A 12,541-nucleotide genomic window follows, 5' to 3' on the forward strand; every position below is an offset into this window, starting at 1 on the left:
TTGGAAAAGTTCAAACTGTCATTGTTTCAGGCCCTTCACTGATGCAGGGTCTTGACCCGAAACGTTGACTGTTTACTGCTTTCCATAGATCTTGCTTGGACTCCTGAGTTCCTTCAGCATTTTGTGTGTATTGCTGAAGATATGCAGTATATGGTTCTGGAATCATGTTGGAACAGTCAAAAATGATAAAGAATGATTGATAGAATGTGGAGGCTGGAGAGGTGGAAGGTAAGGATTAGAGGACCTTTGTTTTGCTCTGTTCAGGAGGATAGGTATAAGGAAAGGTGTGAGCTACAGTTGAGGTGTGGTTAAGCATTCTCTTTTCAATGGCTGAGGGCTGAGGGGAAGCGATGCTTCAAGTAGAAGGTAGACAATTCAGAAGCACCAGTGTGGAACACCAGTTGTTTTACTTCTTCACTTCCCATCACCCAGGAACCCAAACAGTCTTACCAAGTGAAGTACCAATTCACTTCCTCTTCTTCCAGTGTAGTTTACTATATTCAGTTTTCATTATGTAATCTCGTTTACATTGGAGAATCAAAGTGCAGATTGGTTGACTGCTTTGTGGACCATCTGTGTTCACCCTCTAGGAGCAACCCTGAGCTTCCAGTTGCCTGCTACTTTAATTCTTCATGCCATTCCATGCTCACTTTTTTATTTATTTATTGATTAATTGATTGAGATAGAACATAGAATAGTACAGCACAGTACAGGCCCTTTGGCCCACAATGTTGTGCTGACCCTTAAACCCTGCCTCCCATATAACCCTCCACCTTTAATTCCTCCATATACCTGTCTAGTAGTTTCTTAAATTTCACTAGTGTATCTGCATCTGACTCAGGCAGTGCATTCCACACACCAACCACTCTCTGAGTAAAAAACCTTCCACTAATATCCTCCTTGAACTTCCCACCCCTTTCCTTAAAGCCATGTCCTCTTGTATTGAGCAGTGGTGCCCTGGGGAAGAGGCGCTGGCTGTCCACTCTATCTATTCCTCTTATTATCTTGTATACCTCTATCATGTCTCCTCTCATCCTCCTTCTCTCCAAAGAGTTAAGCCCTAGCTCCCTTAATCTCTGATCATAATCCATACTCTCTAAACCAGGCAGCATCCTGGTAAATCTCCTCTGTACCCTTTCCAATGCTTCCACATCCTTCCTATAGTGAGGCGACCAGAACTGGACACAGTACTCCAAGTGTGGCTTAACCAGAGTTTTACATCGCGACTCTTAAACTCTATCCCTTGACTTATGAAAGCTAACACCCCATAAGCTTTCTTAACTATGCTATCTACCTGTGAGGCAACTTTCAGGGATCTGTGGACATGTACCCCCAGATCTCTCTGCTCCTCCACACTATCAAGTATCCTGCCATTTACTTTGTACTCTGCCTTGGAATTTGTCCTTCCAAAGTGTACCACCTCACACTTCTCTGGGTTGAACTCCATCTGCCACTTCTCAGCCCATTTCTGCATCCTATCAATGTCTCTCCGCAATCTTCGACAATCCTCTACACCATCTACAACACCACCAACCTTTGTGTCATCTGCAAACTTGCCAATCCACCCTTCTACCCCAACATCCAGGTCGTTAATAAAAATCATGAAAAGTAGAGGTCCCAGAACTGATCCTTGTGGGACACCACTAGTCACAACCTTCCAATCTGAATGTACTCCCTCCACCACCACCTTCTGCCTTCTGCAGGCAAGCCAATTCTGAATCCACCTGGCCAAACTCCCCTGGATCCCATGCTTTCTGACTTTCTGAATAAGCCTACCACCTGGAACCTTGTCAAATGCCTTACTAAAATCCATGTAGATCACATCCACTGCACTACCCTCATCTATAATGCCTGGCCACCTCCTCAAAGAACTCTATCAGGCTTGTTAGACACGATCTGCCCTTCACAAAGCCATGCTGACTGTCTCTGATCAGACCATGATTCTCTAAATACCCATAGATCCTATCTCTAAGAACCTTTTCCAACAGCTTTCCCACCACAGACGTAAAGCTCACTGGTCTATAATTACCCGGACTATTCCTACTACCTTTTGTGAACAAGGGGACAACATCCGCCTCCCTCCAATCCTCTGGTACCACTCCCATGGACAGCAAGGACATAAAGATCCCAGCCAGAGGCTCAGCAATCTCTTCCCTATACAGCATGGAATAGGCTGAGCCACACCACCCAGCAATCACCGATTTAACCTTAGACTAATCACGGGATGATTTACAGTGAGCAATTACCCTACCAACCACTATGAATTTTGGACTGTGGGAAGAAACTGGAGCACTCGGAGAAAACACACAAATTCCAAGGGGATCAACTCCTTACAGAGGACCTTGGAATCAAATTCTGAGCTCTGATGCCCTGAGCTGTAATAGCATCGAGCTAACCATCACACTTCTGTGGCACCCATATCTTTGTTCTGTCTCCTGTCTCTTACACTGTCATACTTAGGCCCAACATAAGCTTGAGCATAATCTTCACTTTGGGCACGTAGCAGCCTTTCATGCGCTGTATAGAATTCTCCATCTTCAGGTAACACTTCCTCCATGTATATCAGAACTGTTTATTTCTCCTGTAAGTCATCCATTTATGTCTTTGGCTCAGTTTCTCTCTTTCAATTAGCATACTCTGTCCTGCTGGGCATGTCTCACAGTCTTGAGATCTGCAACACATTAAATATTATCCAACAACAGTCCCCATTAGCCAATTTGACCAGAATACTTCCTCAGGCTATCCCCTCACCCTATCACAGATATTTCATTTGTCCCCTTTATCTCCCTCCACTTTCTCTACAATTTAAAACTAACTTACACTCTTTTGCACAATTCCCTGGAAACATAATGGACCTGAAATGATAACTGATGATAACTATATTTTTCTTTCACAAATGCTTTCTAACCTCAGGGTGTTTTTAACATCTTTTGTTTCATTTAAATAGTAGCAATTGATCTTACTGAGATGGTAAAGGGTTTTGTTCTGCTGACATGTAAAAATTAGACTTCAAGCTAAGCTCTGCTGGCTTGTGAACCTGCAGAACGGGATGTGGTAATTCTGTCCAAAAAAATGTGGAACTACAGTTGAAAAATGAGGCACTATCTCATCCTACACATTGTCAGAGGTTGATGACCTTTGGCCTATTAAGGCAACCAAGGGTTCTTTGTCTTAAAATACCACTGTTGCTGGGCATGTGACTTTGGGTGTAGCTAAAAATTTCCTGCTACGTGACAAAAAGGATATGAAAAGACTCTGTATCTGTGTGCAGGGAGAGAGACCACTTGTGTGTGCCCAGGTGCTCTCTCTCCAGTAGTGAGCTACTAATAAAAAAAGCCGTTGCTTTATCTTCTGTAGTGTTGTGTGTTCTTGCATTGGATAATGGGTAATAATTAGAAGTAAGGTTTAACATTACAAAAGAATTTATTAACACTTCCCTCTCCTTTACAGTTACTCGTGGTCAATTAAGGGTTACTAAAGTTTTATTGTAAATAAGTATTTTCAAAATTTTCTTTATAAAGCCGTGAAGATAAAGAAGACCTTGAAAAATCTGACTGTCACAGAAACCCATGAAGCAGTCTTTACTTTGGAACTTACACATGCTAATATTACTGGAGCCCAATGGATTAAAAATGGGGAGGAAATCAAACCAAGTGACAAGTATGAGATTACTGTAGATGGGACTCTGCATACACTTAAAATCAAGAAGTGCGTTGTTTCAGATGAATCTGTGTACAACTTCAAACTTGGCAGAGTGTCAGCAAATGCCAGACTTCATGTAGAAGGTGAATAATGAAATGTTATTTTCTTTCATGGTTTACTCATTCTTTTGAATCAAGCAATTATTAAATGTTATAATTACAACAATATGCCTAAAGATGTTAGTGAATTCTCATATCATGTACCGTAAATATGTTTTGGGAGTCTTGCACGATAATATAGATTTGCCAGGCATACTAAAGTCTTGGCTTGTTAATTAAAATGTACATACACAACCTATTGACGTAGCTTTGAGTATCAGCTCAACCATTTTTATATCATGGTACTTTCTCTTAACTTGGGGTAACTCTCGCAGTGATTTCATCAGTCGCGTTCCTCTATTTACCTCCTGTGACATATTCTCTCACATGTTCATTGAAACGCCACGAATGATCCTTTCACCCAGGTACACTAGAGGCAATTTACAGTAGCCAACTAACCTAACAACTGGCATGACTTTAGGATGTGAGAGACAATGGCATTATCTAGGAAAAGTCCAAGTGATCTACAAACTTCATATAGGCATTACCAGAGGTCAGGATCAAACCTAGTTCTTTGAGGCTGTGTGGAGGTGCATCATCTAGTGTGCTGAGGTGCTTCTCTAATGTGAATATTTAATTAAAATTGAAGATAATAGAATTATTTCTATTTACATTGCATATCTTAAGTTATTAAAATATACGTGATTTTTGTTCATGTCAGTGTTTTGGTTGAATCTAAAACATTTATCTGAATGGGTAGACATTAAATAACACTCTGGTTTTGTTTTATTAGTTGTCAAGATCATTAAGAAACCTAAAGATATTACCGCCATGGAAAATTCTACTGCTACTTTTGAATTGAGTGTGTCACATGACAATATGCCAGTAAAATGGATGTTCAACAATGTCGAACTCAAGCCAAGTAACAAATGTAAGGTAGTTTCAGAGAGAAAAGTTCACAAACTAATATTGGAGAATATCACCCCAGCGCAAGTTGGCGAGTACTCAGCCATTATTGGGCAACTGGAATGTAAAGCTAAACTTTATGTTGAATGTGAGTGTGCAAATATATTTTGTTAGATCACCAAAGAACAAATTGAATACAACATTTTAAAATCCATAATTTCAAAAGATTCACTTATTTTTGTATGCTAATTTTCTTTTAAATTTATTTCAAGCTGTACATATCACCAAGACTATGAAGAGCATTGAGATCCCAGAGACAAAAACTGCAACTTTTCAGTGTGAGGTGTCTCATTTCAATGTCCCAGCTACATGGTTGAAAAATGGTGTAGAAATAGAAATGAGTGACAAGTTCAAAATAGTCGTGCAAGGCAAACTCCATCAGCTAATTATAATGAACACAAGCCATGAGGACTCTGCAGAGTATACCTTTATCTGTGGAAATGACAAAATATCTGCTACTCTGACAGTCAAACGTAAGATTTCCTCATTGAAGTCTGTGTATCCATTGTTCAGAGTTAATCTTGAATTATTGCATTTGTAAACTTTTAGATGTGTTCTAACTATTAAAATTGGTAATGATAATTAAAATGCCAAGTTAATTGCTATCTAACTCATGGTTTTCTTTTTTTAGCTATTTTAATTACATCTATGTTGAAAGATATGAATGCACAAGAGAAAGATACAATTACTTTTGAAGTAACGGTGAATTTTGAAGGTATTACTTATAAGTGGCTCAAGAATGGTAAAGAGATCAAATCAGCTGAGAGAACACAACTAAAGACCAAACAATCAACACACACACTTTCAATTCGAAATGTTCATTTTGGTGATGCAGCTGAATACAGTTTTGTTGCTGGATCAGCATCATCTGCAGCGAATTTATATGTGACTGGTAATAACTGATGTCATTTGTTTATGATTCTGTTTTGATACTATATAAATTTGAAGCTGTTTAACCAACACCACACTGTATTAATTAGCATGTTTTCTCTGTAGCTCGGCAAATTGAATTTAGAAAACATATCAAAGACATCAAAATCACTGAAAAGAAGAAAGCAGTCTTTGAGTGTGAAGTTTCAGAACCCAACATTACCGTACAATGGCTGAAGGATGGAGAGGAAATACAGCCATCTGACAGGTTAGTAAATAAATTATGGAAAAGTTTGTTTTGTTTTTTCAAAATTCAGCTATTCCAAGGCCCCCTGATGGCCTCCTATTACTTCCCTCTGTAAACCTCAAATCCATAACTTTTGTAAAACTTTGTTGTTCATCCTTCCTCACAATATTGCTGCTACAATGGTTCACCAACACTCTGTTCTCCCGGCTGCCAACCACCATCCTCAATTTAAATGACAATTACTCATGTAAATCCATTTCCTGGTCAGTAGCATTGATATAATTTTCACATGTCGGAAGGAGACTGAAACAGAGGGAAAGAGAGAGACAGAATGGAGGGGGGTGGGAAGAGAGGGAGAGAGACTGAGACAGACACAGAGAGGGAAGAAGACCTGCTTACCACTGTTTGCACTTGTACAGTTTGCACATTCTCTTGCATGTACAATAATCTGTACAGATCTGTACAAGCAAAATGGGTTACACCTGAATATGTAGGCAACCAATATCCTCATCAGGTGGCTTGCTAAGTAATGGCGAGTCTGATGCTCTAAAGTGTGTTTATTTCAACACCAGGAATATTCTCGGTAAGGAGTCTGGATTAGTACATGGAATTACAAAGTTGTTGTCATTATTGAGATTATGTGTCTAAAGTACAGGACTGGCTGCTCAGTGTTCCTGGGTTTCATTGTTTGATTCGTGATAGAGAAGGGGGATAAAAGAGGTGGGGGGTTTGCGCTACTGGTAAGGGAGAATGTCACAACCTACTCGGAGGACCTACTGGAGGGCTCATCCATGAAGGCAATTTGGCTGGAGTTCAGAAATAGGATAGGTATAATTATGCTGATGGAATTGTATTATAGGCCTCCTAACAGAAGTGGAGAAATAGATGTGTAGACAGATTATGGAAAGGTGGAGAAACAACAGGGTTGTCATACTGGGAGACTTTAACTTACCCTGTATTAATTGGAACTTCCTTAGTACAAAAAATTTAAATGGGATGGATTTCTTCAGTGCATCCAAGAGAAGTACTTGAAACAGGAACATACTGGACCTAATGTTGCACAGTGAGCCAGGCCTGGTGACAGATCAGATAGCGGGTGGACATTTTGTGAAGAGTGACCACAACTCATTATTTAAGATAGTTATGAGTAAAGATAAAATTGGATATTACTGGAAGGTACTAAATTGGAGAGGGCACATTTTGAGAGGACAGGGCACAAACTAAGAGGCATTGATATGGAGCAGCTGCTAATAGATAAGTCCATGTCTGAGTTGCCTAAGGACCAGCTGATTAGAGATCAGGATTGCATGATCTGGTAAGGAGGAAGAACAAGGATGGTAAGGAAAAGGAAGCTGGGATGGCCCAAGAAATCCTAAATTTACTTTGAAAGGAAAAGGAAAATTAGGCTGTGCAGGAATGTGCTCAAGCAGATGACTAGGAAGAGCAAAAGAGGCCATGTGATGTCCTTGGCAAGTAGGGTCAAGGATAATCCCAAGGCATCTTGTACTTAGATTAAGTAAAAAGGGAAATCTAAGAAGGGGCTAGGTCCACTGAAGGGTAAAAGAAGGAATTGTGCTTTGAGTCTGAGCAGGTGGCTGAGGTACTGAGTGAATACTAGACAGTATTTGCCTAGAAGAAGAAATTTGCGGATTGTGAAAACAGAGTGAGGCATGCTAATGTACTGGGACTTTTTGAGATTAAGTAGGAGGTAACGCTGAATTATCTGGAAAGCATTAAAATGGAAAAGTCTCCAGAGCCTGATAACACTTTCCCAGAATAATGAAAGAAGTAAGGGAGGAGATTAATAGGTCAATTGACAAGGATCTTTGTGTCCTCACCAGTGGCAAGTGAGGTCCCAGCAGGGTGGAGGACAGCAAATGTTGTGTTTTTGTTCAAAAAGAGAAATGACAACATCAGTGTTAAAGAAGCTGCTATAGAGGATACTGAAGTGTAGGATTTATGTGCATTTGGCAAGGCATAGCATACTCAGGGACAGACAGCATGGCTTTGCGCAGGCCAGATCATACCTTACAAACTTGACCAAGTTTTTTGAGGTGTCAAAGGTGCTTGATGAGGATAGATCGGTTGATGTTATGCATGGACTTTAAGGTATTTGACAAGGTCCCTAAGTGTAGGTTGATTCAGAAGATAATGATATACAGGATCAAGGGTGAATTGCAAGTTTGGATTCAGAACGAATTTGCCTTTAAAAGACAAAGTAGGGGTGGAAGGCTGTTATTCTGGTTGGATGTCTGTGACAAGTGATGTTCCACAAGGATCAGTGCTGGGATTTCTGTTTAATGGTTGTGATAAAGGTGTAGATGGGTGTGTTAGCAAGTTTGTGGATGGCACCAAGATTGGTAAATTTGTGGCTGGTATAAAGGATTATCAAAGAATACAATTAGATATAGATCAATTACAGACATGAGCAGAAAAATGGCAGATGAAGTTTGATCCAAGCAAGTGTGAGGTGTTGCACTTTGGGAGGTCAGATCATAGGGAGAACACTTAATAGCTGGGATACAGAGGAATCTTGGGGTCCAGGATTGTTATTCACTGAAAATGATTACACAGTGGATAAAGTGGTAAAGAAGGTGTATGGAATACCATGCTTGCCTTTTTTGGTAGGAGTATTGAATGTAAGAGTAAGTAAGTCATGGAATAACTATATAAACCTTTAGTCAGACCACACTTGGATTGCGCAGTTTTAGTCGCTCCATTATAGCAAGGATGGGGCAGTTGTAGAAAAGGCTTTAAGAAGCTTTACCTGGGTGCTGCCTGGGTTAGAGAGTATGAGCCATGAGGGCAGGTTGGACAAACTTGGGTTGTTTTCCCTAGAATATCAGAGGTGGAGGGGAGACCTGACAGAGATTTTTTTAAATTATGAAAGGCATAGATAGGATAGATGATTAGAGTCTGTTCTCCAGGTTAGAAATATCAAACACTAGAGGAAACACACACAAAAGTTGCTGGTGAACGCAGCAGGCGAGGCAGCATCTCTAGGATGAGGTACAGTCAACATTTCGGGCCGAGACCCTTCGTCAGGACTAACTGAAAGAAGAGCTAGTACTCTCACTAGCTCTTCTTTCAGTTAGTCCTGACGAAGGGTCTCGGCCCGAAACGCAACTGTACCTCTTCCTAGAGATGCTGCCTCGCCTGCTGCGTTCACCAGCAACTTTTGTGTGTGTTGCTTGAAATTCCAGCATGTGCAGATTTCCTCGTGTTTGCATTTTTAAAAACACTAGAGGGCATGCTTTTAAGACTAGAGAGGAGGTGTTTCATGGTGATGTGAGGAGCATGTTTTGATGCAGAGCTGCCGGTGCGTGGAATGGGTAATCATGGGTAGTGAATCAAGCAGTTTGGTAACATTTAAGAAGCTTTTAGATACACATGTGAATATGAAGGGAATGGAAGGATGTGGCTGATAAACAGGAGGAGGGCATAATGGGCCAAATTACCTGTCCAGTGCTGTACTATTCTATATTCTAGGCATGGCATTTTTATACACTTTTGGTACAGCATCTTTGTCAAATTACAGTTGTCATTTCTTAGCCAACACTAGAACAAGAAGCCCTTGATCAGTCGCTTCTGACGCCATCTTCGTGACATCCTGACATAATTATCAAATGGCCTATACACTGTTGTGTTTAATTAGTGTTTGGTGATCTTATGGCTAAAGCATCCCTTTGTTCAGTTATCTAGATGATGGTACCAGCAGGAGGCCCATTATCACCAGTCACCTCAGTCCCCTAGAAGGCCTCTGTTTATCTTATCTTATGTTCCATAAATTAAGTATCCTCATCACCTGCACATATTTGAGGCATTGAGAGTACAAAATTGCCTCCCAATATACTTTTACAGTATACTGTGCTTGTGCCCTATGTGCTATGTCAGTACATTCTAACGCAAACACGAGGAAATCTGCAGATGCTGGAAATTCAAGCAACACACACAAAATGCTGGTGGAACGCAGCAGGCCAGACAGCATCTATAGGAAGAAGTACAGTTGACGTTTCGGGCCGAGACCCTTTGTCAGGACTAACTGAAAGAAGGGATAGTGAGAGATTTGAAAGTGGGAGGGGGAGAGGGAGATCCGAAATGATAGGCAAAGACAGGAGAGGGAGTGGTGAAGCTAAGAGCTGGAAAGCTGATTGGCAAAAGGGATACAAGGCTGGAGAAGGGGGAGGATCATGGGATGGGAGGCCCAGGGAGAAAGAAAGGGGAGCTCCAGAGGAAGATGGAGAGCAGGCAAGGAGTTTCGCTGAACACCTACGCTCGCTCCGCCAGCAAAAGCAGGATCTCCCAGTGGCCACGCATTTTAATTCCATGTCCCATACCCATTCTGATATGTCTATCCATGGCCTCCTCTACTGTCAAGATGAAGCCACACTCAGGTTGGAGGAACAATACCTTATATTCCACCTGGGTAGCCTCCAACCCTGATGGCATGAATATTGACTTCTCTAAATTCTGTTAATGCCCTCTTCCCCTTCTTACCCCATCCCTTATTTATTTATTTATTTATTTATTTATTGTCTTTCCCCTTTTTTTCTCTCTGTCCCTCTCACAATAACTCCTTGCCTGCTCTCCATCTTCCTCTGGTGCTCCCCTCCCCCTTTCTTTCTCCCTAGGTCTCCCGTGCCATGATCCTCTCCCTTCTCCAGCCTTGTATCCCTTTTGCCAATCAACTTTCCAGCTCTTAGCTGCATCCCTCCCCCTCCTGTCTTCTCCTATCATTTCAGATATCCCCCTCCCCCCCCCCCCACTTTCAAATCTCTTACTGTCTCTTCTTTCAGTTAGTCTTGACGAAGGGTCTCGGTCCGAAACGTCGACTGTACTTCTTCCTATGGATGCTGCCTGGCCTGCTGTGTTTCACCAGCATTTTGTGTGTGTTGTCAGTACATTCTAACTCAGGTCTCTGGTTACATAGGAGGAATACTACACTGGAGATAGATGTGCTGTCACAGCCTGGAAATAGCCCTGTTATCTCTGAATACACAAATACTAGGCTACATGGCTTCCTCTGGTGCAGTTCTCTAAGAGAACATTCTGTTGGGCTGCTTGTTTCTTAATTTGTCCAACTGAGAATAAAGCAGATCTAGTTTGAGGCAGAAATGCACCTTTGTCTCACAATATGCTTTATAGTATATTATGCAAAATAGCTCTACATGCCATTTTTCCTACCTATAAATGTCCAACTTCATAAAATTCACACTCTTATTTATTTAATTCATCTCCTCCAATCTCCTTACACCATCTCGAAACTCCAAGCATTCCTCTTAATTGAGCTTCTACATCATCTATTGACCTCGCCAACATTAGCTGTACTTTTAGTCACTTTAGTCTCAAGTTCTAAGCTAAGTCTAAAACACTCAACTTACTATTTCACTTTCATTTCTTACAGAATTAAGATTCATAAAGAAACATTTATCCATCGTCTCACCATTCCTGTTACTAAAATGTCTGATGCTGGCGAGTATTCAGCTGTAGCAGGTGGAAGTATTTCCACTGCTAAATTGTATGTGGAAGCACGACACATTTTGATTTCAAAACCTGTTTCCACGAATATTCAGGTATAATGAGTTTCTTTTTACTTAGAATCCTCAGCCATAAGATGTATAATAGTAACTGATAATGAGCATGCAGACAGACATTTATTTTACAATTAATTTTATCAAAATATTTCTTCATAATTAGGTTGTTGAGAAAAAGCGAGCTGTAATTGAATTTGAAGTCAATGAAGATGATGTTGAGGCTCAGTGGCTCAAGGATGGAATTGAAATCAATTTTCAATTTGAAGAAAGATACAGATATATAATTCAAAGACGTGTGCATCGTATGACTATTACTGAAACAAGAGTTTCTGATTCTGGAGAATATGTCTTTGTTGCTGGAAAGAATCGAAGTACTGTGACACTGCATATTAATGGTGCGTACAAACATACCAATAAGTTGTTGCTAAAATGCAGTAGCTTTCAACTCTGTAAAGTGCTTTGAGATTACTTTAATCAGACATAGGAATATGTTAAACAGCCGGTCTTTCATTGATTTAGTTTATAAGGATAATCTAAAAATGATAGTAGGAAATGGAGATACTTAGAATTTCTGGAGGGTAACAGCAGGACTTTAATTGAAGTACATGGTGAGTGGATGGAGCTCAGGGGAATGGAGTTGAAGAATATTTGTGGTTTTGAAGTTGGTGGAAAGGATCGAAGGGGATTGTAATATCGTGTATGAAATGAAATAAAGAAATAAAAGTGGGAATATTAAGTTGGAGCTTTATAGAATAAGTGAGCCAATGTGGATCAGATATACAGGAGTGCTGTTACGTCTGGGTGTTTTTCAAAAGAAAGAGCACAGAGTTTTGTCAGAGATTTGGATTTAATGGTTTACGGAGATTAAAATGGGAACACAATGGGAGTGCATTGTATAGGTACATTTTGAATTTGTAAGCGAGTGGTTGAGGGTTTTGACAGCAAGTGAACAGAACTAGAGGCATAGGCGGAAGCAGATGACATCAGTGAGATGGAATCCCAACATTGAGTGTTACGTACCCCGTAACTGGGTTGCCAAACCAGCAGAAATGGATCACTCAGTTGGAGTCTGGATTACTAGATCTAAGAAAGTTTTATTAAAGAAACAAGCAACACAGTAATCAAAAGGATAATAAATGCAACAGTTCAGCAATGATAAACACACATGTGCACAGAATTAAGAT

General features: G+C 40.5%; 1 protein-coding gene across 1 annotated transcript in view; it reads left to right on the forward strand.

Moving 5' to 3' along the window:
• ttn.2 (titin, tandem duplicate 2) overlaps positions 1-12,541 on the forward strand; it is a 391,135-nt gene that overhangs the window by 46,674 nt on the left and 331,920 nt on the right. The window contains exons 30-36 of the mRNA XM_072261778.1: positions 3,522-3,785; positions 4,534-4,794; positions 4,919-5,179; positions 5,338-5,598; positions 5,703-5,844; positions 11,228-11,396; positions 11,521-11,752. Coding sequence (XP_072117879.1) covers positions 3,522-3,785; positions 4,534-4,794; positions 4,919-5,179; positions 5,338-5,598; positions 5,703-5,844; positions 11,228-11,396; positions 11,521-11,752 — 1,590 coding nt within the window. The remainder of the gene's footprint in view (positions 1-3,521; positions 3,786-4,533; positions 4,795-4,918; positions 5,180-5,337; positions 5,599-5,702; positions 5,845-11,227; positions 11,397-11,520; positions 11,753-12,541) is intronic.

The sequence above is a fragment of the Mobula birostris genome, chromosome 6 (genome assembly GCF_030028105.1).
Source record: "Mobula birostris isolate sMobBir1 chromosome 6, sMobBir1.hap1, whole genome shotgun sequence".
In the NCBI taxonomy this organism is placed as follows: Eukaryota; Metazoa; Chordata; class Chondrichthyes; order Myliobatiformes; family Myliobatidae; genus Mobula; species Mobula birostris.